Raw genomic sequence first — 27,951 nt, 5'->3', positions numbered from 1 at the left:
ACACACACACAGACACACGTACACACACACACAATACCTGCACACTCTCACCACTGACAATAGGGAGACATGGCATTATTAGTATCTCATTAGCTTTATTTAATGCATTTCTGATGAAATTATGGGAATACATTGAATAACATTAATTCTGCTCTCCTGCTCTTTCCACTATTGTGGAGACAAGAAAGCAAGTCAATATTTGGTTAAGCCATTATTGGGCCCCCCTTCATTGTGAGGGAGTAGCAAGCTGTTGGGTACACTGGTAGGGCAGGTTTGGTTATTGGCAATGAATAATTACAATTAGTAATTAATTAAAATATCTATGAATATAAATTAATAATTATAGGGAACGACCTTGGAATCAAGGACCAATAACCAAACAAGAAAACAGTCTGAAATGAAAGATGTTCATGTTAAAATGTAAAATATTTATATAATATTTAACATTAAAGGAACAGTGAAGGAAATTAATCCAAGCACTGACCTTCACAACCAGTTGTTACCACAATACACATGCACAAATAATGACAGGAAAGTGTTCTGTACAATAACAGAATTTATTTATCATTAGCAAAATTGATCAATAATACTTCAATGTGCGTGTGAATATGAGAGAGAGACAGAGAGCGATAGAGAGAGACAGAGAGAGAGAGACAGAGAGAGGGCAGACGTGAGCAAGATCACATCATCCAAGAGCTCAAGATGGGGGACGTGTACGTCACACCAGGGGCTGGTCAGAAGGTGACCGCAAGACTCGAATGAAACAATGGTTGAACCGCACCTGTCATCTTACCACGTGCCCTTAAAATCATATGAGCACAAAGACAAGGCAAACAGCAATTACAATGTTTCACAGCATAAAACAGCAGCAAAGTGGACTCGGCTGTCCACAAAACTCAAATACATGCAGCTTTCAAGCATGTACAATAGCTACAAGCATGTAGCAATATATAGGATCTGCCCAGGCATTTAATTAAACCTCACTTTTGATTGCATTCGATTTGAGTGTGTCCGTCCGCAGAAACAGCAGATTTGACATGGACGAGGAAAAGGGGGTTCGGCACCAGTCTGTTTTTTCTTGAGGGAGAATTGTCACTTCTGCAGGGATAAGAGGCTGGATTACGCCACATCTCCTCTGGCTTCGGAACGTATTTAGTAAACACAAAGCTCGTCCAGAGATGTTGAAACCTGTGGCTTAAGCGAAGGTAAAATCCAGATGTTTGGGTGCTCCCTTTGAGTAACTGCTGCACAGGAGAAAGCTAGTGCTTCCAGCAATGTGGCGAGTTGCAGGCATGCAGCTGTACTTAAAAGTCTCCAGACATCATGATTTTCGCGCTGGAACTACAGCGTGCGTTCAAGTACACTTTCAGCCAATGGGAAAAAAAAGTTTTTAATCCAGAGAAATGTAACAACCAGGTGTGCCTTGCTTGACTGCTGGGGTAGGCACACTTTTCCTTTGTTTCCAGGCTTTGCTAGACTGTGGAAGCTGCATGTTAATTACTTGACCTCTGTCTGATGACCACCTACTTCCAGTACAGTGAAGGCTTTTACAGACAGAAGCATGGCTGTGTCATGGGCTCACCGGTGTCCCCAATAGTGGACAACCTCTACATGGAAGAAGTTGAGAGCAGAGCCTTGATTACCTTCACAGGAACTGCTCCAAGCCACTGGTTCAGGTATGTGGACGACACCTGGGTCAAAATCAAGCAAGGGAAGTGGAAGCCTTCACAGAACATATACACTGCCATTCAAGTTTGGGGTCACTTAGTGCTTTTCTTTCAAAAATAGGGACATTTCTGTTTTTTTCAATGAAGATAACATTGAATTAATCAGAAATACATACTAAAAAAGAGGACTTGGAAAACCGTGGGAGGTGGAAAAATATCCGGCCGTTTGGTCTTAAGGAGGGAGCTGAGGGTAAGCATCCTCTTTTGGACTTTATAAACGATACGATACCCCAGTGGCTGGGCACTAGGGATCGAACGATATGGTTTTTTTTAGGGCCGATGCCGATACTGATTTCTTTCCATCACCCTTAGCCGATGACCGATTATGGACTGCCGATTTTCTTAGGCCTATTTTTGGGGCCGATACTGCTTTTGCTCCCTCAATTTACATTAAAAAAAATGACACAATGATAACAGGTCTCAAGTTTAAACAAACATTTATTGAACAGTAAAATTAAATAGATAAATAGTAAAATAAAATAAAACAAATATTTTAACTTAAGGATAAATAAAACACCTATTGTCCACAGAATTCAACAGCTTTGTTCAAGTTAACCACACAAACTTTCACATGAACTCAATTACTCAAGTATGAAATAAAATAAAACAAATATTTAAGCATAATTAAAACAACTGAAGTATTGCACACAGTAACGAACAAGCAGCATAGTGTGCACACTGCACAATACTTAATGTTAAAGTGCAAATGGCTCTCCTAAGATAAGGAAAGTGTAAACAGCAATACAACAAAAAAAAAAAAACAATGTAAAAAGAATTGTGCATAATATGCACTTTGGTCCACTTCTAATACTCTTTAGTTACTCCACACACCCCTCACTGAAAGTTCTTAATAATCCCAGTTTAGGAGCTGTAGGTCATAATGGAGGAAACAGAGGCGCTCTGCATTTTCTCCTGTCAGCCTGGACCTCTTCTTCTCATATATCTGGCTGACCTCACTGAATACCCTCTCACTGGGAACAGAGGAGGGGGGTGGACTGAGAAATTTTCTGGCAAGTGGAGCAAGAAGGTACAATCTGGATGCATTCTGCCTCCACCATTCAAGTGACTGGCCTGTCTGCCACAGTGACCTGTCTGCCATCAGTGGCTCCCTCAAGTATTGATCAAGCTGCAGCGTGAACTGCTGCTCCTCCTCATCAGTCTCCTCTGGGGTTGGTTCATGTGCCCCAAGAAGTTTGCCATACATCTGTTCTAGCATGTCAGATGGACCAGTGACTTCCTCCTCTTGTTCCTCTGCCCTTCTCCGTTTTGGATCTTGGCCTCCTTGATCTTCTGCCGTTTTCTGTTTTTCAGCCTCAGACAGAGTGGCATGCTCTTCCTTTATCCAGTCCTTTGCGCTGCTCAGGGTGCCAGGAGCCAAGGCATGACCTTTGTAACGAGGATCTAGCAGTGTTGCAAGGACCTAGCAGTGTGGCAATCAGATTGTCCACAAGAGCCCACTGATCTGCTGTTAAGACAGACATTTTTCCATGTTCCCCTGAATATACATTAAGTGCTCGCTTCTGCTCCAGCATGTGAAGTGTGGAGTTCCAGCGTGTTGGCACCGACTGGATTATTCTGTGCTGGGGGAGGTCAAGCTCTTTTTGAATTTTCCGCAAACGCTGTTTGGCCAGCACTGAATGGTTAAAGTGGGTAGCTGAAGATTTCAATTTGGCAATGATGTCTGCCACTGCTCGCTGGCTGTTGATCCCATCATTAACCACCAGCTGAAGTGTGTGAGCACTGCAGCTGAGATCAGGTACTTCGGCAAGCCTCATCCCTTTGATCATGTTGGCACCACTATCACGAAGCACAAGCACAACTCTCTCTGTGTCGATGTCCCAATGTTTCAGCAGACTGAGGAACATATCGCTAATGTATTCACCTGTGTGAGAGCAATACATGGCTTTTACATTGAGGACAATTTGTTTCCGTTGCCAATCTTTGTCAATGAAATGACAGGTCAGGCTCATTAGGGATTCCGTCTCCCCAGACCAACAGTCCGTTGTAAATGCCAAATAAGGACTGTCCAACGTGACCAACTCCTTGATTTTGTTCTCTACCTTAGTGTGTACATCTTCAAAAAGGTCAGTGCGATAATACTTTTCAGTTTTAAGGGAGTATCTGGGCTCCAGCAGTGCCACCAACCTTTTAAAACCAACACCAGAGACAACTGTAAATGGCTGATTGTCTGTGGCAATCATCTCAACTATGGCAAGATCCACTTTTTTGGACCTGGTGTCAGAATTAGGCCATTTCCTTTGGGCATCAAACATCTGTACAACAGTAGGCTGTGTGGAACTGGCTGAAGAAGAAGAAGCAGAAGCAGAAGTTGCTGCTCTTTCGTCCCTTTCTTTAACTGCTTCATTGTAGGCCTCAAGGTGGTGACGTTTCAGGTGGCTCCACATATTTGAGGTATTTTTAGCCTTTCCTTTTTCAGCCCCCATGCTCACCAATGAATTACAGATGACACACCTAGCCTTCCCTGAAGTGGGCTCAATAAAATGTTGCCACACTGAGCTCTTGCGTTCAGCCATCTGTATGAAGAATAAATAAAAACACAGATTAGTATCAATATTTTTGGCATCATCTTACAGTCATATCACCCATATCATCACCCTTTCATCAATATCTACAACACAGCCTTGATGATGCATTGCTTGCTGATAAGACAGGTATAATTCATTTTTTCTGCACAAAATAGTGATCATGTCTTAGGCTACTATGCTGTCAGGTTTGGCAACACCAGAACATAAATCAGCAGGAAAATAAGTGTGATGTCAGTTAAGTTTTAAACGGTATTATCAACTTTAAAAGGAATAAATATTCAACCATGTACAAAACATTTCTCTCATAGTTTCAGTTAAATCTCTCATCGATGTGATGGCTGCTCCTCCCCAGTGAGACGCGCCCCCTCAACACACACACACACACACGTCAGCTGAGCTGACGCTGACTGAAAACTCCACCGCTGGATTGATAACGGCAGCAAACGGCTCTAAACACGTTTTCACGAAACACTGACACAAACTAGTACTACATATAAAACATTTCTCTCATCATTAAAGTTCTTCTAGCACACGCTAAAGACCTCTGATAGCCCCGCAATGGCTGCTCCACTCTGCTCTGCTGAGGGAGACACACAGACACACACACACACGACACGCATCTCAGCCCGGCGTTCGCTGATTTAAACTCCTACAAACACCATGGAACTGAATTGACAACTTTGACATTACTACTAATATTACTTCATTACTAATATTTCAACTAAGTTTAACAGTTAGAGGCTAATTGAAAGTTTAAAACTTACCGTTGTTCTGAAGCAGCAGCAATGCTGCTTTCACCACTCTTCCAGTGGGGGAGGGGTAACGCGTCTGCATGTGCTGCAGAGTCTTCCGGCAACACAGAGCTGCCCGTGGATGCCTGTCTGTAAATCATGCCGCGGAAAAAAACATCGTCGGACCCACGCGCGAATCGGCCGATGCAGATACGCGTAAAAAACGCAAATATCGGCCCGATATGACATAGGGACCTTCCGAGGATTTTACCTCCAACCGTGCAGGCTGAGAGTGCTACACAACGGGAAGATCCAGATGTTTTCCTCCCCACAAGAGGCTGAGGAATTCTACCATAAAATCTACGCCAAATAGCCTACACATGACCAGGTTTGAATCGCTTCTCATACATGGAGAGGGGTGAGTGCACTAACTTGTGTGCAGGCAAATAGGCTCATCACCGGGCTTAGTGGTGGCCACTTAAGCCAATTTGCTCAACGACAGTGGGAAATATGAACAATTAACAGCAGGCACATACTGGTTACTATCAAACAGACAGTGCAAAACTTGTTTTATTTTTATTTTATTCTATTTTATTTATTTATTTTCCGTCAACACTTGCAGTCTCTGTATATGACTGTCCCTTCATTTTGGACATGATACTTTTTTAGCATGGTAAATAGAAGAGAGCAATGGTATTAAGATGGGATGCGAGCAGCAGGTGTATAGGCTCTACGAACCTTGTTATTAATCAAAATCTGTTTCAAGTTGTGTTTTAAATAATACTAATGGCTGAATACTTTCGTTTTTGATGCTCTACTTATGTTAAAATTTTTTTTATTAGTCTGTTAGTCTTATATTGTTTTTCCCTTTACTTTTACTGTATCATGGTCACACGAAACCAATACAACATGCAAAACTCAGTACGTCTAGTACACTTAATGTAATAACTTTTAATGTCAGAGGCCTTGGCCACCCAATTAAGCAGAAGAAAGTTCTTACATTCTTAAAAAAGGAAAAAGCAGGCATAGCTTTCCTTCAGGAAACTCATTTGTCCAATGAGGAGCACAAAAAACTTTAGAGATTGGGTCGGGCAGGCTTATTTCCAGCAATAAAAGGGGAACAGCAATAGTTATTTATAAAAAATTGCCTTTTATATTTAAGGAGCAAAATAGCGACTATGAGGGCGGACACTAATTCGGGGGATGCTATATGGACAAGAACTGACATCGCTGAACGTATATGCACCAAACGAGGATAACCCTAAATTCATGATGGATATGATCACCCTATTTAATCAATATAGTACAGACTTTGGAATAGTTGCCGGAGATTTCAATTGTTATATGGAAAGTAACTTAGAAAAATCCTCAACCACACTGTCTTACCCCAATGCTTCGAAGACTGTGAGGTTAGCCTCGGCTGATGTAGGCCTGGTCGATGTCTGGAGAGAACTTAATCCTACAAGGACAGAGTACACTTTCTATTCGGCAAATCATACTCACGATTAGACTTTTTTTTTAATTTTTATTTTTTTACCTCAGGATCATCTCTCATCCATAGTTTCATATGATATAGGGCCCATTCTTATATCAGACCACTCCCCAGTCTACCTGCGGTTATCCCTTCCCCAGCAGACAAATCAAACCAAACAATGGAGATTTAATGCCTCACTCCTCACAGACTTTGAAGCTTGTAATAATATTAGAAAATGGTTAGAGCAGTACAGACAAGATAATGCGTCCTCCCCTGTTACTCCGGCAGTGATGTGGGATGCAGCTAAAGCAGTAATTAAGGGCCAGTTGATCTCTTACACATCTGCAAAAAATCTATTTTTAAACAAACAGAACAACTTAAGAAAGAGTTAATCAATTTGGAACAATGCCATAAACAATCTCCTACAGAGGAACACTTGAGAAAACTAAATGCAGCCAGAACTAATCTTAATCTCATTCAAACAGAGCATATGAAAAAACTTTTGTTCTTTACCAGACAGCAATATCATGAATATGGTAACAAGCCAAGTAGACTTCTAGCCTATCAACTCAAAAAAGAACATGCAGGAAACACAATAAAGTGTACACATAATGTGGCAGGCCAGTTGAAATATGATACACAATCAATTAAGTCCTCATTTCTTGATTTTTATACACAGCTTTACGCGTCAGAAAATCCCTCCGAAACGGATATCCACAGATTTTTGGAAAGAGTATCCCTACCTGCTATCTCAGAGCACGAAAAGGAGCAGCTGAGTTCTCCATTCACCCCAGAGGAGGTGCTACAAGCAATCAAGTCAATGCCCTCCGGAAAAACTCCAGGTTTAGACGGATATTCTGTAGAATTCTATAAGGCTTTCTGGGTGCAAATCAAGCCACTTTTTATGCCCATGGTTACAGATTTTTTTGAAAATGGCGCTCTTACTGACACTATGAAGACAGCAATAATATCATTAATACACAATAAGGACAAGGATGCTGCTGAATGCGCATCATTTTGCCCAATTTCATTACTTCCAGTTGACTTTGAGATATTATCAAAATTAATTGCACGCAGGCTGGAAGACCTGTTGCCCCAGATTATTAATCCCGACCAGTCCGGCTTTGTGAAGGCACGCTATGCATCTGACAATATCCGGAGGCTATTAAATATAATTGACCGGCCCTACACAACAGAACAGCCCTACTACTTTCGCTTGACGCAGAAAAAGCGTTTGATAGGGTCGAGTGGTCATATTTGTTTGCCGTTCTCGGGGAGTTCTTGCCAAGAAATTTAACCTTGAAGAAATATGTATTGGGTGGGTCAGAACTATGTATAGCAATCCACAAGCCCAAATATGTATAAATGGTACACTCACTGAAAAATTTGATTTGTTTAGAGGCTGCCGGCAGGGGTGCCCTTTATCTCCATTTTTATTTAACTTGGCAATTGAACCACTCGCAGAAGCCATACGGGCTAATGAAGAGATTGCTGGTATCAATATACCATATATTATAATATAATATATATAAACAAAGAACAAAATTTCACTATATGCTGATGATATAATCCTATACTTAACCAGCCCCGAGTGATCAATCCCAGCAGTATTAGACCTTTACACTAAATTTGGAACAACATCAGGCTATAAAATCAATCTGACAAAATCCAATGCTTTATTTATTAATTCATCAGTTTCTAATAGACTCAGGGCCATCTAACTGTTCACCTGGGCTTAAAACAGCTTTAAATATCTTGGGGTGAATGTGGCTCTAAAACTTAAAGATCTTTACCTCATAAATTACATTCCATTGCTTAAAAAGGTTAAGGAAGAATTAGAACATTGGAAAATGCTCCCCATCTCATTTCTTGGACAAATTAATGTAATTAAAATGAATGTTCTGCCCCGTTTTAGTTATTTATTTCAGTCACTGCCCTGTTACTTGGATAAAACATTCTTTAAATCTATAAACAAAATGTTAACCTCTTTTATCTCTATCAAGCTAATGTTTGGGTAGTAATGGATTCTGCTACGGCCAGCAAACGACCCACTACCACACAAAGTCCACTAAAAATTAATACTAGGAAGAAAAAGAAGATTTTATCAGCGGCATGTCGTGAGTCGAAACGAAATTACGACCAAAACTGGGCTGGCACCTGAATACACATCGGATACGCGTTCGGCTCATGGAGGCAGCTTCAACTTGAATTGGGACTGAAAACAGATGCTCATGGCTCATTTCCTAGTAACCAGGTAAGAAAACATTACAGGTCATGTTTAGAGCTTGATTTGAAAATCATATGAGATCACCGGGGACTCGGGAGTCACCTTACCTGCAAAGTAGAGTTAGCTGCAAACATGTAACTTAGCCGCTAAGTTACATGTTTACCGCTAAGTTACATGTTACACCGCTGTGTAACACTGAATAGTTAGAGACTGCACATTTTCCACGGTCCTTTAGTCTGAAACCGAATAGTTAGAAATATGTCCCTTTATATATGGGACCAAAAGCCCAACCTGTTATCCGGGAGGTGACGTTAGCGGCTGGCTGTAGCCACAGGCTAACGGTTTGTTTGTTAGACGATATTTCTGTCCCCCAATATGCCGTCTTTGCTTTCGCCTGTGCCTTTCAGATGGCATCAACCGTAACGGTAAATTGCCGCACTTGTGTGTCGCTACACACAGTGAGCCGGCCTTCCGGCTGCCTTGTGTGTGTAGAGGATAAGGCATCAGCTGCACTGCTGTGAAGAGTTCATGCGCGCTCCCTCGTCGGCTTGGCTGATGGCTGCAGTTACCCTAACGGCCGCAACGGCCGTGTCACTATTGAGTCTTATTTCTTGATCCTGCCCCAAGTTCTTTTAAGTAAAATGTTTCCTAACTCATCACCCAGATGTCATCGTTGTAAAACATATAAAGGGTCAATTATGCATGTTTTTTGGGAATGCAGGAAATTAAAACATTTCTGGAAGGCGGTACATCATCTAACTGTTAAGGTTGTGAAAACCCCGCTGGACATTACACCAACACTGTACCTCTTTGGTACAGAATTGGACAAGACACTGGACGCCACACGCAGGAAGAGGATTATCATAATGTCCTATATAGCAAAGAAATGCATCTTGCTCCATTGGAATCAACAAAGGCCCCCATCATTTAATCTGTTTAAACAAATCTTAAATGAAACTTTAAGACTGGAACAATCCACATACGCCCTAAAGAATAAGAGGGATGCTTTCCGAAGGATATGGGAACCGCTTATGGACCTCTGACACTACCATATCATAATAGGGTTTGGCATGTTTACATAACATTCACAAAGGATGAACTGTGAACTGTGACCATGGACTGATTTGATTTAATTTGCTGTTTTGTTTTGTTGTTTTGTTCTGTTTGTTTTTTCTTTCCTTATTTCCTTGATTGTCTGTTATGTTACTGAAATGTTCAAAATAAATAAAAAGATAATGAAAAAAGAGTTTCATGGAAAACATAAAATTGTCTGGGTGACCCCACACTTTTGAACAGTAGTGTAAATGCTGTGGACAACAACATCAAGTTAACACGGGAAGATGTCAGAGGAGACAGTCTGCCCTTGGACTGTGCAGTACACATAGAAGAAGACAGAAGCCTCAACATTGAGGTGTACAGAAAACCTACACACACAGATCAGTTCTTGCTGTTCAACTCTCATTAGCCACTGGTGCACAAGCTGGGGCTCATCAGAACCTTAAACTATCTGGCTGAGACCGTGCCCACTAAGACAGAGGGGAAGGAGAAGGAACAGAAGCACATCAGGGGAGCACCTAAAACCTGTGGTTACTCAAACTGGACCTTTGACAAAACCACTAAATGATCCAGAGGACACAGAGAGGAGGAGACGAGAAAACGTAACAACATCGTCATTCCCCTTTGTCGCAGGAACATCTGAGAAACTCTTACATCTGAAGGAGAAAAATCATTCCTTTGAGGACAACAGTGTAAACATCTTGGCCAGAGAAGACAGATGGTTTGAAAGAAAGAAATAAAGATTTTATTTTTATTGTTAATCTATTAGGCATTTGTCAGCATTTAGTGCTTTTACATTTAATATTATTAGTCTATTGTGTTTTTCTACTTTAAAAAAGTAACTTTGAGGACACTTAACAGTATTTTGGAGTTAGTAATTCCCTAGAAAACAATAAAAAAATGTTGATGACTCATCCTGCACTCTGGGACGCATACTAATTTTTTCATCCAATAAGCGCTTTCATAATTTTTAGGACACTGCCATGGATGTATAAAGAGAAGACAGAGAGTGACAGAGTATTTCTCTGGTGCTGGGCCTGGGGAATGACTGTATGAAAATGCAACTTTAGAACTTGTACAGAAAATAACTGTAGCCTTCACAAAAACACATGAGGACTTTCTAAATAAAAGGGGAATTAAGATTCATCTTACTGCTTGTATTAATTGATAAAAGAGTAGCTGTGTGGAGTAATATAGAAAATTAAAGATTCCATACACTGCCACTTTCACACTACATGACTTATCAGATACATGGGGTAACACACTACAAGCTCAAACATGCAAGACGTGACACAGGAATGACGTGGTCCAAACAGTCGAAGTTGTTTGTGTGCTGATTTGCAACGAAAAAAAAAACAGAAAGAAAAATAAAATAATATGGGTGACAGAGTGGATTAGGATGTGCGGGCAGCAAGGTTTATTTTTGCACTAACAAACATATGACTGCCTGACCGTATAGTGGTTTAATAAAATGAATGCTTGTGTGTATGTATTGTGAATTCAGAAATCGTACATGTGCATTCATTCTGTATTCTGATTATGTTCAGAGAGCTACTACAGATGACAGCAGCTCGTTCCTGGCTCTCTGACCTGTCAGCGAATCAGAAGCAGACGTCAGCAGCACACCTGCAAGCTGTTCCTGAGCTCAGACGATCTGCCTCTGATGTGATCTTTTTGTCGGCTATCTCCAAAAACCGTCTACAACAGCAAAATCAAGACTAAAATCCTGTAATGTGAATGTGGTTTTAGCAGTCTGTGTCTTCCACCCACAGTCGTACTGACCATTCAGGGTACCCCATCCACTTCCACGACTTACTCTAAATGTTGGCAGGTTTTTTGCTGGCTGATGTGAGGCCAAGGACCTCAATCCACATTTGTGCTACCTACAGTGTATCCTGGATTTCCTACAGGAGCTGTTCAAGAAAGGTCAGGCTGCATCCACTCTGGGGGTTATTGCAGCCACAATTGCGGCAGATCATGATGGCTTAGACAGGTTCGAGTTACCCACTTGTCAAGGTATTTTTATGGTAAGCAGGCTGAGGTTCATGGTCATTTGTTAGAAGGTTTCTTTCTTTGTACAGAGGAACATCTGCACACTTTGTGTCCTGTGCAACACTCCAGCTTGGCACTGGGGTGTTATAGGGAGCGGATGGTATGCCCTGACAGGGTAATGAGCGCATAAATTTTTTTCTCAAGTGCTGAGGTGGAGCATCAAGGAGGGTAAACCAAAAGCGGAGTCTGTCCAAGGGCTACGTGCACACTCACAGAACTGGAGTTACACCCAAGTATCTACTATGTTCTTTCTAATGTGAACATTAACAGGAAACATAATTGTATAGGTACAATTTTATTTTAACCTTTAAGGTGTCTATTGCAGAGAACAGCTCCTACACTTCAATAGTTGTGAATGAGGTGCCAAATAATTTGTTAAGATTAGTTTTAGAGCAAGGTTGGACTCCATGGTACTTGTACTCCAGGGTTGAGCAGATTTTGCATGATACCGCTATACCAGATATCAAATGAGGTGTCTAAGCCCTACTCAGAGATGGCCTCCTGATGGTGCACCTTTTATACAGTGTTGCATCAGGTGCTTGAACTATTATCTGCTTGTAGGTCCAGCTATTCTTCTTGATATCATCATTATCCTCTTATCCCTTTGAGTATCATCTTAAGTATTATTAACACAACCTACTCTGAGCCCACCAACCCCCACCCCACCTGTATGCAGTATATATAAGCATAACTTTGACCAAGCAGTATGAACTGCCAGACAAGGAAAAAAAGCTTTTCTACAGCAGCATCATTACTACTTGATATATTCTAGCAGCTCACCTTGTCAAGCATCTGCTCTCTCTCCTGCTCAACATCAGCACACCACGATGTCATATCATTCTGTGTCTTTTGAGTCACTGTGACGACCGTCATTTCAGAAGTTGGAGCATCAGGAAACATGGACTGGAAATCTGTTCATCACATTATCAGGAGACATACACATCAGACAGAAACACTGCTTCTTACCAGCAATAAGAGCCATTACAGATGCAAGAATTGGCTGGTTTTAAGCCTGATCACGGGACGGGACACCAGCCCGAACTGAAAGAAAGAACTAAATATTTTCTCCTATTTACCTAATGCACTTGTTTGAATTCAACTCAGTGTGAGAGTTTTACTGAGTTTTTCTGTCCTTTACGGCCATGCTTTCTGAGAGCTTTCACTCTTCCTTAGTGAGTTAATCTATATTTGTATAGCACCAATTCACAACAAAAGTTATCTAAGGATTAGGGGTGTCATGATTCTCCAAATCCTTGATTCGATTCAATTTTCGATTCTAAGGTCACGGTTCGATTCGATTCTCGATTTTTACATTTAGTTTTTTTAAAGCACAGGTTGCTATGCCATTTTTAGACTAGACTTTTATGCAATATAATATCTGACCTTTGTTAGCAATGTACCACACTACATTGTCAAATTTGAAACATTTATTAACAACATACTGTAACAATAACTAAGTGTCTTAAACTATTTCTGAACAGTTGGACATAAGGTGCGTAAGGTGTAAGTGGGCGAGCGAGAGTGAGGGAGCGTGCGTACGTGCGAACAGTGAATGAATGGGAGAGGAAGGAGAAGCGAAAGGAGTAGCAGTAGTAGCGACAGCAATAAAGTGTACAGTATAGGCTGCAGTTTGGCTGTGAATAAAGGCGACGGCTCCTCAAGATACAGCAAAGCTCCCTGGTATTATTTCCCGACCAGCTTAACATGTGAAAGGGGGGTTCACCCCGAAGGTAAACATAAACTTCGGCCCTGGAGGAAATCATCTCCCCTGTGCTTCCCAACCAAGGTCCGGGAGCCGAACAGGAATAGTGTAACACTATGCTATCATTTGACTGGCTGTGTTTTTTCCCCTTGGCAAGCCGACCGGACGTGACATGGGGGCGTGGCCGCATGACGATTCTATTTTTTAATTCGAAGTTCGAGATTGTGAATTAATTTCGATCAATTACGATATAAAAACGAAATCGTGACCCCCTTACTAAGGATACTTTCCAAATGAAGCAGGGTAGACCATACTCTTTAATTAGTATTTGTATAGAGACCCAACAGTTGGGAGTAGGGTTGTCACAAGAACCGATACTTCGGTACCAATTCGATGCCGACACGAAAAAAATAATACGATACTTGCTTTTTTCTGATAACGTCAGAACCGAATATACAATTTTTCACTCGGCGTGCCGTGTCGATTCTTGGCAGAACTGACGGGGGCAGTATACGCGTGTGAGCAGCACAGAGCAGTCAGCGGTGCTGAAGAAGGAAACCTGCCGTCTTAGAAAAAATGGCTTCAGCAAGTGAGAGTGAAAGCACAACACATCGGCTCGTCGACAAGACAGGTACTAAGAGTCGCGCGTGGAAATATTTTGCATTCGAGGCGGATGAATACGGAGCAATTCTAGACTCAAACAAGCCGACATGCAAACAGTGCCTCAGAAGTTTTCAAACGAAAGGAGGAAGCACGTCAAACATGGCCAAACACCTCAAAGACAGGCACCCCGACTTGTTTAGAGAATTCAAGTGAGTTTCGAGTGAGTTTCCGTTTACTATCAGTGTTGTGTCACGTCATACGTAAACCCGAATATGCCTACGTTCTGTCATTTGGGCATGAGAGTCAGCTGGGACGCAGGCTTCTACTCTCGCTCAGTTGCTCACTCATGTAGATGTTTAACGTAATGTAACGGTACGGTCTGCGTCATTATACGTAAGGTGACATGATGAGATACTGTCTGACAGTCTCTTACCTTATGTTATTTAAACTAAAAGTACCTTTTGGCAGTTGGCAGCTGGTACTGCAATTTAAATTCTGTGCAAAAAGATGTTGAAGCACAGTGGTGTTAAATACTTGACAGTTTGAAGCAGTTTTCAATAAATTAGTGAATTTAAAAGTACATGGGTTCTTTTGTTTTTTTTTAAATTGTGGTATCGAATTAGTATCGAGAATCGTGGAAATTCACAGGTATTGGTATCGACTACTGAAATTCTGGTATCGTGACAACCCTAGTTGGGAGAAAAACTTTCTTTTAACAGGCAGAAACCTTGACGCCAAACCAGACTCAATGGTGAGCGGCCATCTGCCTAGACTGGTTGGGCCTCTCTGTCTGAGTCCACACAGGCACAAGCAGGCACAAACTGAGCAAAGACAGAGACATCACTCCAGTTGACGATAAGGCTTTAGCTTTTGAAAGTTGTGGTCAAAAGTTTACATACACTTGAATTAATAATAGTAATTTACTGTACTTGATTGGCCAGCCAACTTGCCTGACCTGAACCGTACTGGAGGAAGATGAGAGAGACCAGACCCAACAATACAGATGAGCTGAAGGCCGCTACTAAACCTGGGCTTCTATAACACCTCAGCAGTGCCACAGGCTGATCGCCTCCATGCCACGCCACATTGATGCAGTAATTTGAAACACAGAGCCCCGACCAAGTATTGAATACATAAATGCACATACTTTTCAGAAGGTTGTCATTTCTGTATTATAAATCCCTTTTATTCTAAATTTGGTTTAATGTAATTTTGTAATATTTCATGGACAGTGGATTTTCGATCACGAGCTGTAAGCCGTAATCATCTAAATTAGAACAAAAAAAAAGGCTTGAAATATTTCATTTTATGTGTAATGAATATAGAATATATTAAAGTTTCACTTTTTGAATTAAATTTAATTTCCATGATATTCTCATTTTTTGATATGCACCTGTATATCATGGCAGTCTTCAGTGTCAATGATTTCTACAGCTCTCATTTGTCTGTGATGGAATGAGAGGAACACATACTACTTTTTTCAGAAGACTTCTGTAAAAGCAGACTTTATGAATGTTTTTGTGAAAAAATCTGCTGGCTCAAAATACACAAACAGTAACATTAACAATCAATTTTGGTGATTTTAGAAAGCTGTGTGAATCACATTTTCTTTGTAGCATGGCCTCTTAACTTCTTCTGAGTGATTCTGATTGATAACAGCTGATGGCTTTTCTGGGCCCATTTTAATAGGGCTCGATTGATAGACACAGCCACGAACACTACAATAGGAAAGTCTAAGGAGCTCAGCATTGATCTGAAAGAGCACGTTATTGATTTGAACAGGTCAGGGAAGTCACTTGGAACCATTTCAAAGCAGTTACAGGTCCCAAGATCAACTGTACAAACAACTGTAAGTATAAAGTGCATGGCACAGTTATGTCACTGCCACAGTCAGGAAGAAAACATAAACTATCACCTGCTGCTGAGACAAAATTGGTCAGGATGGTCAAGAGTCAACCAAAAATCACAGAAGAGCAATTCTGCAATTGAATTAGGAGCTGCTGGAAGACAGGTGTTTTGCATCAACGTAGGCTGAGCGGCAGCCGTGCAAGAAAGAATCCCTTGCTCCAGACACGGCACCTTAAAGCTTGACTAAAGTTTGCTGCTGATCACATGGACAAAGAAAAATCCTTCTGGAGAAAAACTCTGTGGTCAGATGAAACAAAAATGTAGTTGTTTGGCCACAATGAGCAGCAATATGTCTGGAGGCGAGAAGGTGAGGCCTTTAACCCCAAGAACACTATACCTACTGTCAAGCATGGTGCTGGTAGTGTAACGTGCTGTTTTGCTGCCAGTGGATCTGTTGCTGTCACGAAAGTGAATGGAGTAATTAAGAAGGAGGATTAACTCAAAATTCTTCAGGAAAACATAAAATCATCAGCAGAAGATTGGGTCTTCAGTGCAGTTGGGTGTTCCAATGGGACAATGATTCCAAACACACACCAGAAATGGTAAAGGAATGGATCAATCAGGCTAGAACTGAGGTTTTGGAACAATCTTTGCAAGTCCTGAATTGAACCCCTTTGAGAACAGGTGGACTGTGCTGAAAAAACAAGTCTGTGCCAAGAAGCCAACAAATTTAGTTGAACTTCACCAATCCTGTCAAGAGGAGTGGTTAAAAATTCAGCTTGTTGATGGCTATCAAAAGCATCTAATAGAGGTGAAAATAGCCAAGGGATATTTAACCAAATATTAGTATTACCATATGTATATTTTTGACCCAGCAGATTTGGTCATATTTTCAGAAAACCTATGATAAATTCATAACTGAACCAAACTTCATGAATGTTTTTTGTGACAAAGTATTCCACTCTTTCCATCACAGAAAAATTAGAGTTTATCAAAGCATTTTCAAGATTGCCACGATATACTGTACATGTTCTTTACAAGTGTGTAAACTTTTGACCACGACCGTATCTTTTCCTTTTGGAAAAGTAAAACATTATAGCAGGGGGTTAAAATTTACAAATAACAACACAGGGGCTCTGTTTTCTGAACCAGAGCAGCCAATTGTTATTTCTGTTACACGTCGATTGCAGCAAATTGCAGACTTCTTGTTTTTATACCTATCACAGTTAAGAGCCCCGGATACAACAGTATACACTGAATAAATGCTTAACAGGAGGAACCTGAAATTACAGCATCTTCATTTCACCAACAGGTCACTCAATATAACAGCTTATAACATGTTAAGTGGATACTGGAATTCATTTGTACATAAATTGTGCAGTAATGGAGCACTCTATTTTGAGATTTGTTTGAGTGACACTGGAAAAGGTTCCTGTAACCTGGTGCAGTTTTGGAGAAAATTTTAGTTACAACGCTTTTCCATCAAAATTAGCGAGTCTAAATAAATGACCCCATTCCTATTCCCACCTCCCGCAGGCAAGGTGGGCATATATTTTTTTAATATTTAATGTTTTACTAACAACATACCATTGAAATTTCCATTAAAAAAATTATACAAAAAAAATTGTGTATGCTGTCAATTATAGTTATTAAAAAGAATCAACAAATTCCAACAAAATTGGAACTTGTGTAAATTGGAAGTTTATGATACTGATGATACCACTTTTATTATTTTTGAAGCATAAATAAGATCCCCAGAGGTAAAAAGTCCTTCACTATAAACTGATCAATCTACAAGTTCTAAAGTTAGAGTTAAACTAGTTTGCAACTAAGTAGTAGTAGATGAGTCTCTCGTGTTTTCAGCATAGTGGCGTATAAAGTCCACGACAACTTCTGTAGTCTAATTTAGCCACTTGTTAGCAACCGCCTTTTCAAAGATACATAAATGCTTTATAATTCAAATGTGGTGTATGAAATGAAATATTTTATTTCGCAGAGCAAAACGTGAAAATGTTTTCAGCTTAAGTTAACCACAGACCTTATTTAAGGCAATTAACCAAAAACCTATTCAAAATTCAGGGTTTTAGGACTAATTCACACTAGGCACTCAATATGTCTGTGCTCAGCTATTCATACACACTCCAATCAAACAGCTATCGGGAGTGATTTTGGTTTCAGTATCTTCTTCCCAAAGATATACTAGTGTTAGTGTGCATGCGCTACCCTGCATGCAGCCTGTTGCGGGCGCTCCTGTTTGTTTTCATACTTTTATACTTTCATACTTACTCTTCTTATGCTTTTATGCTTGTATTTAATATATCATTTTGACTCTTTTTGTTTTTAGCTTTTTACTTAAGCTGTGCCCTCTCCAAACATGCTGGTTGAGAGAGTTTTGGCCTTTATTTTTGCTCTGAAAGTACTTCTTTCATTCAGCGGAGCCATTGTTGCACAGCAACTACACAGCCGCATTGTTTATACAAGGGATCAGCTCTTCGCTATAAAGCCGGCCGGCATGACGTCCAGATCAACAGACATCCTTCAAGAGATATGGAGAAGGACACACAGAGGCTGCAGGGTAGGAATAAAGGCGGCTCTCATGGGTAACGTGAGATTGCTAACTTACAAGATGGAGGAGCTAACAGCACTAGCCAGGAGTCAGAGGGAGTACCGGGAGTGTAGTTTAATGTGCTTTACGGAGACATGGCTGCGCCAGGACATTCCTGACAACAACGTTTCCATCGAGGGCTATGAGACTGTTAGGGCTGACAGGGACTGCACCGGGAGCGGTAAGCGGCAACAGGGAGGAGGTGAGAACAATACAGGGACATCTAAAGGTGACGATCAGGGAGGGTAAAGAAAACTACAGGAGGAAGCTGGAGCAGAAACTTCAGCAGAACAACACGAGCAACAAACTTAATCTGTTTTTTAACAGATTTGATACCGAGGCTCCTGTACCCCCCGATAACACCACCATCAATCCTACTGCTACCAACTACCACCTTCTCCAATCCCTCCTCCTCCTAACAGCCTTTCATCCTCCCGTGAGATCCCTCCCCACTCCTCCTCCCCTGGTCTCCAGACTCACTACACACTACAATCAATTGACTCTCCCCCTCCCCCTCCCCTACCTGTCACCTCTACAGTGAGCATCACAGCTGACCATGTTAGGAGACAGCTGGTGAGACTCCCACTCGGGCAAGGCTGTGGGTCCTGATGGTGTCAGCCCCAAGGTACTCAAAGCCTGTGCCCCCCAGCTATGTGGAGTACTTCACCATGTCGTCAGCATGAGCCTGAGTCTACAGAGGGTCCCTGTGATGTGGAGGATGTCCTGCCTTGTCCCTGTGCAGACGGGGACGTGTCCCTGTGGCTTCAAGGACTACAGACCTGTTGCACTGACCTCCCACATCATGAAGACCCTGGAGAGACTCGTCTTGGAGCAGCGGAGGAGAGGATGAGTACAGGATTACTGTGGACAACTTTGTCACATGGTGTGAGCGGAACCATCTACAGCTCAATGTGACAAAGACCAAGGAACTGGTTGTGGACCTGAGGAGGACCAAGGTGCCATTGACCTGTTTCCATCTAGGGGGTCAGTGTGGACATTGTGGAGGATTATAAGTATGTGGGAGTCCACACTGATAATAAACTGGACCAATCCCACCAAGATGCACCACAGAGCGCCACAGGAAATCATTCCTACCTGTGGCCATCAAACTGTTCAACTCCTCGCTCCGAGTGTCAGACACTCTGAGTCAATAGGAGGACTCTGGACGCTTTGTTTCTCTCTAATTTGCAATTTAAGACAAACAGTGTGCAATGGCAAATGTGTTTTCAACTTTGGCATTATTTATTGCTCTGTATATATTTATATTGATTCTAGTGGAGTGTACATTTTCTGTATTTTTGTTTTGTTTTTGTTGTTCTTGTTTACACCATTTATTCATTCATTCATTCTTATTCTTATTCTTATTATCATTATAATAATTATTTTTGGCTTATTCTGAACTTTGAATGGGAGCAGCTAGATCAATTAAGTATTTCTGATTCTGATTACTGACATGCAGTCACACCACCTCAAAGGTAGGATGGACAGAGGAGCAGCTGTGGTTCAGGAGGTAGAGAGGGTCGTATTCTCATCAGACGAGTGGTCAGTTTTTCCCCCTAGCTGCATGTATAAGTATCCTTGGGTAAGATACTGATCCCGAAATTGCACCAAATGGCTGTTCCATCATTATGTGAGTAATTATACCGTGTCGGCGCAGAAATATATTGTGAGGCGCTTCAGACAGGAAGCTCTGTATCGCTCCTCATGAGCAGGTCAGCACTTTGCATGGCAGGCTCTGCCATCAGTGTATAAATGTGTGTGTGAATGGGTGAATTTGAAAAGCACTGCAAGTGCTTTGAGTAGTGGGTTGACTAGAAAGGCACCTCTTAATGCGTTGTTCCTTTTAAATTGTGATGTAGCAAAAAATGTAGTGTAGTAAAAAATGTTATAAAAGTGTAATTGAGTATCATGAAAAGTGCTATATAAATAAAATGTATTACTATTATCATTATTACTACTACTACTATTATTACGAGGCCATTTATGCAGTGTGCAGTATCATGGCAGTACCTTTCTTTAGTAGTTCCGGGCAATACTGTATGGCACACTCCACACTGGATTTAAAGTACTCTTCAGCTCTACTGACATTCAGAGACATGGCTGGATCATCTTTTTCCTGCAATGAGTGCGCGCACACGCGCACACGCACACACACACACACACACACACACACACACACACACACAAAAAGAGGTGTCAGAAAAGCCAGTGCATATACTGTATATATAGTGTGTGTATGTGTATGTGTGTGTGTGTGTATACACCGATCAGCCACAACATTAAAACAGGTAAGACAGGTGACATGAATAACATTGATCATCGAATCACAATGCGATGTTCTGCTGGGAAACCTTGGGTGCTGGCATTTATGTGAATGCCACTCGACACGCACCACCCATCCAAATACTGTTGTTGACCAAGTACACCCCCTCATCACAACAACACTACCCAATGGCAGTGGCCCCCCAGCAGGACAATGTGTCCTGACTCACTGCAAACACTGCTCAGGGATAGCTCGAGGAACACAATAAAGGGCCCAAGGTGTTGACCGGGCCTCCAAATTCCCCAGATCCCAATCTGATCGAGCATCTGGAAGATGTGCTGGAGCAGGTCTGATCCATTGAGGCCCCACCCCCCATCATACAGGACCCAGAGGATCCACTAAAAAACGCCCTGGTGCCAGACACCACAGGACACCCTCAGAGGTCTTAAGTCCATGTCTTGACAGGTCAGAGATGTTATGGCTGCACAAGGGATACCTTCACAATATTAGGCAGGTAGTCATAATGTTATGCCTGATCAGTGTGTGTGTGTGTGTGTGTGTGTATATGTATATATCTCACCGGTAAATTAAACACTTTTAATGTTTTGAATGCAGTGATGGTTTCCATCATGCCAAATTTTGGGGGATGCTCCAGCCCCCTCAGAATCCAAGCTTGTGAACGTGCAGAGACCAAGATCCTCCTGGTGGTGCTATGTCGAGCAATTACCACATCGCGTCCATGTGGTGACTGAGTTTTTTCCCCCATAAATTTACTTTAGTTTTAGAGAATATCTGAGTTTTCTGTCTTGCAAATATACAGTATAATGTTAATCTTTTTTAAGTCTAATGTTTTTCTCAGGATATCTGCATGAGGTCATCATACATTGTATTACCCAATGTGATGGTTAAACCTTAGGTTCACGTGTGATGAACCTTGTGTATACGTGAATATGGATCACATATCAACTATATTCCGTAACACCAACAGTGGTTAAACTGGAAAGATGGAAAGATATTTGTGGTGCCTGCCTAGCAGTTTTTCCTGATTTCAACATTATTTCACTTACAAAGAAGTCTCCGATGAACTGAGTCAGTATGAACTCATGTCTCTCACTGCTGGACAGGGGACACAGCACATCAGGGACCATATTGTATTCTAGGTTTTTCTTCTGCTCTGCTCGTTCTTCCAGGTGGCAGTCAAAACCCACATTACCAGGTAGCTGGAAGCGCTGGTCTTGAGCTCCAAAAGGCCCCATGCCCTCATCAGGCCACACTGTCCGCAGTCCTTAACGAGGGAGAAATGTGAGCAAAAGTACACAGTGCATGATAAAGTTGCTTTCACAGCGAATACATGTCAAAAAATGTTTGGTGTAAAACAAAACTAGAATTACCACTTCAGGTTTGTATGCCTCTGCCATTCTGTCAAGTTGCAGTTTACATCCGTGTCCGTCCACACTCATAACATATTAAGCAATGCCTTAATAAAGGCTATTAAATGAGAAGTCTGCCGATTTTAATCAAGATTGTATCAGTACAAATTCAGTCGTATATGCAAATGAACAATGTTAATCTTTTGCCTGCACTCCCCACTTTTTTGCCAGCAAAACGTTAGGGCTGTTGTATCAACTACAGATTGTCGATGTGCATTTTCTATGTCCACATCCATGGACACGAACAGTGTAGTCAGACCTCCAGAGAGAGGGGCATCTCTCTATCCCTTTCTTGGATCAAGTGAGGGATGTCTCACCAAACTCTGATCAAACTGTCTAAACCACTGTGATCAAACTATAAAACAAGCCAGTGCTGATCATATACGAACAATGATCCTGTTCATTGTCTATTTCTCTCCTCAAATGTTTTCAGAAACATATTTTAGTGGACTGTTTCAATGTAATACAATATTGTTTACTAGATAGCAGCCTTACTTTTCCTTGTTTCAAAATGTATGACAAGCTAAAACCAAGCCCCACCCAACTTGCAGTATGTCACCCATCAGCGGAGGTGTTAGTTGGTCATGTGCGGCACAATGCATTCTGGTTGTTGTAGGTTTTCTACCTTCTGGGCAAAAGGGACTACCACAGCCCTTTTTTCTCTGTTTTCTCTGGTCATGTAGCATCAATTTCAACATTTCTGTGTCTTTCTATTGCACTGTGATGGGAGTTATCACTACATTGCCATGTATGATTCCAGTGAATAATTTCCAGTGAGAAATATGCTGTCTTTACAGGAAATTGATAGAGAGCCTAATCACATGCTGCAACAACAACAATCAACTGAAGCTCAGTGTCAGCAAAACCAACAAGCTTTATCATGTTATCCTAGTAGACAGTTTTGTGAAATTTTAATTAGGGTATGAACTCTTGAGTTACGGCAAAACGTGTTTATTGAGGTCACACTGATCTTGACCTTTGACCAAAGAAATGTATTTGGGTCAAACTTGAGTCAAAGCGGATCTTTGTGCCAAATTAGAAGAAATTCTGTCAGGGTTTTCATGAGATAATGCGTTCACAAAAATAGGACGGATGGATGGACAGATAACATGGAAAATATATGCAAATCAATGGCATACCCATGTCAGAAGTAGTGATGGCTACGTGTGGTTCATCAGAGCCCGAGGATCCAGCAGTAGAAAAGGTTCTGGCTCCAGCCACACGATGCACCAAGACATGAAGACCTGGGAGGTAAGTGACCAGCCTGGCTCTGCTGCACAGCACCTGAACACATCACATGCAAACACATCAATGCTAATCTCTTTGTCACACATCACACCTACATAGTATTTATTTTTCGAGTGTGTACTGCATTCATAATGAAAAAAAACAAAGATCTCAATGAAATCTATATTTAAATGCCAAACAACAGAAGATACCCCATGCACAGCAGTGCTACTCTTCTGAGTGCAGCCCGTACAGGCCAGTACAGGTGAAAGCAAATGATATTCCAGTGATTCCAGGATTTACTCTAAAATTAATTGCCAACAGTAAGGGTGATCTAATTGTTAAACAAACATATCATCCAATTTGCATTGTAAAAAGTTTGATCAGTGGTCTCTATAAGGCCCAATCAGTAGAGCCAATCAGATAAACAAAAGAAAGTTTCTCTATGCGCAGCCACAATGCCACAGCACACCGCAGGACTCTGCTGCTCACCTGCTTCACTATGGCTATGATTCACTGTAAAGAACCATCGATGAGCAGTACGGCAGGTTTGATCAATCAGAATATATTTTGGCGTGGGGGACTTCGGTGGCGCTGAATCGAATGGCAGCCTAAAAACCCCGCTCCCAACCGGTCAAATATTTATCCCCTTTGAAGAACATTAAGATAAAAAAAAACTGTACTGAAACTTAGCATGGAAGGGGATAAACAAAAAAAGACTAAATGTTAACAAGGCTCAAGACATGATAAAGGAGAGACAGTCGAAGAAACATACAGCGAGGAGGAAAACTATGAGAACAATGGCGACGCTGACGAAGAAATAGCTAGCCCCAGCATGCAGGCCATCTAACGAGATTCGTGCTCTCAGGTCGGATCTAAAAAGTGAAATGAGTGAATTCCGACTTTCCTTTCTTAACGACATGAAGGAGTTGAACGAGTTTAGAGGAGAAATCAAACGGAAACTCCAGGAGCGTATAGCCGACATTGAAGAATGGGACACGGCAGCGAAGGAGGCTCTCACCCAGGCGCTAGAGAGCCAAGAGGCCCCGCAGGCTAAGCTAGCAGAGCTAGAAGCACGCATACGCCAGAACAATCTCCGTATATACGGAGTATCGGAGGAATCAGAGGGGTCCAATCTATCAGAGTTCGTAACGAAGCTAATAAAATCAGGAGTCGGCCTGCCGGTCATGGACATGGACCTCGGAATACAGCGCTGCCACTGGGCACTTGCCCCAAAGCCTCCCCAAGACGCACCGCCTAGATCACTGGTGATTTGCTTCCTCGAGTTCAGAGTGAAAGAACAGGTATTGCATACTGCGTGGAGAAAGAAAGATGTTTGCTACGAGGGGAAAAGGATTTTTTTTTATCAAGATTACCCTCCCAAGATTTTGAAGAAAAGAAAAGCATATGTGGGGATACTGTAAGAGATGAAAGCCAAAGGAATCTGCTTCCAAATGCCACATCCAGTTAAGCTGAAGGTGCTTTTTGACAGCAGCACCCAGGTCTACGAGAGTGCGGCATAGGCGGCTAAAGACCTGAAGAGAGGATTCCCTATGGAAAACGTTAAGGAGCCAGACTTTGCAGCGTTGATGCAGCGGAGATTCTCTTTTGCAGTTTAATTTTCAGTCTACAAAGGAACTTAATTTTTCTTTCCTAAAAGTGCTTATTCCCCTCCTTATACCTGAGAAGACAATACTTGTTTCTCAAATCTCTGCCAATTTACAAAGAGACTTAATATTATTATTTACTGAGCTTGATAAGATGGAACTTCATACCGCTTATGGGGAAACTGACTTGAAAATGTTACTGGTGCAGACTAGTATCTTCTTTGATACCGACGAGAGGCCCTCGACGGACGCAAGGATGTCCTCTCAACCTGGGGTTTTATTTGACCTTCGGACTTGGAAGTTTTTGGTTTGTGTTTTTCTATTTTGTTGTTCATTGTTCTTGTTTGGGATATCATGGGTAATGTTACACAGGTGTACACAGTCTGAAAAGAGTAAATGCATCATCAGGAATATTAGATAGTCACGCTAAATGTCAATAGGCTGCATAATCCGATTAAAAGGAGTAAAATTATAGCTAAAATGAAATAAGAAAAGCTGCAGGTAGTTTTTTGGCAAGAGACTCATCTGTCTTCTTTAGAACATAAAAAATAAAAAAAAAACTTTGATTTCAAAATACCTATTACTCATCTCATAAATCAGGCCTTAGGAGGGGAGTGGCTATACTGATCCATAATGCAGTACATTTTGAATTTATTTCAGAAGTGAAAGAGAAGAAAGGAAGATTTGTTTTAGAAAAGGACAAATTAGACAATGAAGAAGTAACTTTACTTAATGTGTATGCCCCCCAGGGAGCAAAAAAATGTTTTTCAAGAAATTATTTGAATTGATAGTCTTGGAAACACAGGGAATTCTAATTTATGGTGGTGATCTTAATGTCCAACTTCAACCTAAATTAGATACATCTTATCATCGCCAAAAGAAAAGTCCAAATGCCATTTTAGTCCAGCGGATGCTTGCAGAGCTGGGTCTGATTGACGTATGGAGAGTCCAATCCAGGAGAAAAACAATTCACCTATAAATCCCCATGTCACTCTGTATATTCACGAATGGATTATTTATTTATATATAAATCAGACTGGCACAGAGTCAGGGACTGTAAAATAGGGATTAGGGACGTGTCTGATCACTCAGGGATGTACCTAACCCTGCACCTAACTAATCAACGGAAAAATACACTTTGGAGACTTAATACGAGCATTTTAATTAATGATAAAACAGTGCAGAAACAGATTCAACAGGAATTTGAAACATATTTACAAAATAATGGTAATGGAGAGGTGTCTCCAAATACTTTATGGGATGCAGCAAAGGCAGTCATTTGAGGTAAAATTATTGCCCTCACGGCTTTTCGGAAAAAGGAAAAACAGAAGACTTGTTGAATTACAAGAGGAAATAAGGTCATTAGAAATCAGACACACTGAACAAAAAGATCCTCAGATTTTAACTAGAATAAACAAAATTAAACAAGATATAAATGGCATGTATGATGAGGAAATTGAAAAACAACTTCAATTTACCAAACAAAGGTAATATTAGATGGCAGGGTTTCCCGCAGCGCTTTCCTGTTAAGGCGGCCGCCTCAACAATTAAGGGCTGCCGCCTAAACTAACGTCTTCAAAACAAAAAAAAACAAAAAAATCTATATACTAGCGATATTCACCGTGTTACTCTGTCATGTTTTCTCCCTTTCATTCCAAACCGTGTCCGACACTAGTCTCCCTTCTCTGCACAACGTATTAAAATAATAAAAATAAAATGGGCCTATGCGTCCGAATGCCTCTGAATCGCGCAATGCGTCTGAACATTATTTTGATAGGCGTAATGTTTTCTTATCAAGGCTAATTGCGTTTAACGTTTCCACGTGGCTGTATTATAGCCTAGCCTGCTTTTGATGTTTGCATTTGCAGCCAAATAGAGCGAAAAACACAACAAAAAATTGCAGCCGTTTGAGCATTTCAAGATTGAAAGGCTCCGGGTTCAGATGGATATCCGCCCCAGTGGTATAAAACATTTAAACTTCAAATAACACCTGTTCTGCTTAACTGTATTAATCATACAATGAGAACAGGGGAAGCCCCCTAATCATGGAAGGAAGCAGTTATCTCGATCATCCCGAAAGAAGGAAAAGATAAAAAGGAATGCAGCTCATACAGACCAATATCAGTCTTGAATGTAGACTATAAATTATTTGCTTCAATCCTATCTAAGAGACTGGAATTCATTGTCCCAAAGCTGGTAGATTTAGATCAAACAGGCTTTGTAATAAATAGACAGACACAGGATAATTTAAGGAGAACACTACAAGTGGTGAGTCATATTACATCAGAAAACATCAGTGCAATGTTTACCATGCTTACAGGATTGTTATTATGCTGCGCAATTGAAACCCTTAGTATACTGATGCGCTCCAAATTATGAATCCAAGTGGAAAAGCTTGGAAATTACACAGATTAAAATTCCAATACAAGCTATAATAGGAAATAAAAGCCAAGCTGAAAGACATTATAACAGCTTGAATCGATGAACTTTATTCACTCTTAAGCTATGGTTTAAGGTTTTGAGGAATAGAGAAACAGGCTAGGGTCTTGAATTGGGTAGCATACAATCCAGAATTTGAACCTGCTAGATTGGACGGGGGCTTTAAACAATGGGTTAGGAGAGGTATCACGTCTCTCTGTTCCCTCACCTCAAAACAGAAAATGTCAGAGTTATGAGTTAATTTCAGACACATTTGGACTGGAAAACCAGGACTTCTATAGATACCTGCAAGTCAGAGACTATTATAATAAAAAATTACAGGTCAAAGAGGAGAAGGAACAGAATTTGATTTCTATATTTCATGATGCATACCAAAAAAAAGACAAGAATATACGGAAGTATACAAGCCTCTAA

General features: G+C 41.1%; 1 protein-coding gene across 2 annotated transcripts in view; it reads right to left on the bottom strand.

Annotated features, from left to right (window-relative positions):
• mmadhcb (metabolism of cobalamin associated Db) overlaps positions 1-27,951 on the bottom strand; it is a 40,544-nt gene that overhangs the window by 7,520 nt on the left and 5,073 nt on the right. For both annotated transcript variants that reach the window (XM_084361441.1, XM_084361442.1), the window contains exons 3-6: positions 23,404-23,548; positions 21,902-22,119; positions 20,582-20,687; positions 12,594-12,724 (exon numbers count right to left, since the gene is read on the bottom strand). In XM_084361441.1, coding sequence (XP_084217567.1) covers positions 12,594-12,724; positions 20,582-20,687; positions 21,902-22,119; positions 23,404-23,548 — 600 coding nt within the window. The remainder of the gene's footprint in view (positions 1-12,593; positions 12,725-20,581; positions 20,688-21,901; positions 22,120-23,403; positions 23,549-27,951) is intronic.

This window comes from Pagrus pagrus (genome assembly GCF_965226575.1).
Source record: "Pagrus pagrus genome assembly, chromosome: 9".
NCBI classification, from domain to species: Eukaryota; Metazoa; Chordata; class Actinopteri; order Spariformes; family Sparidae; genus Pagrus; species Pagrus pagrus.
The sequence above is the reverse complement of the archived record's forward strand: the minus strand, read 5'-3'. Positions and strand labels throughout refer to the sequence as shown.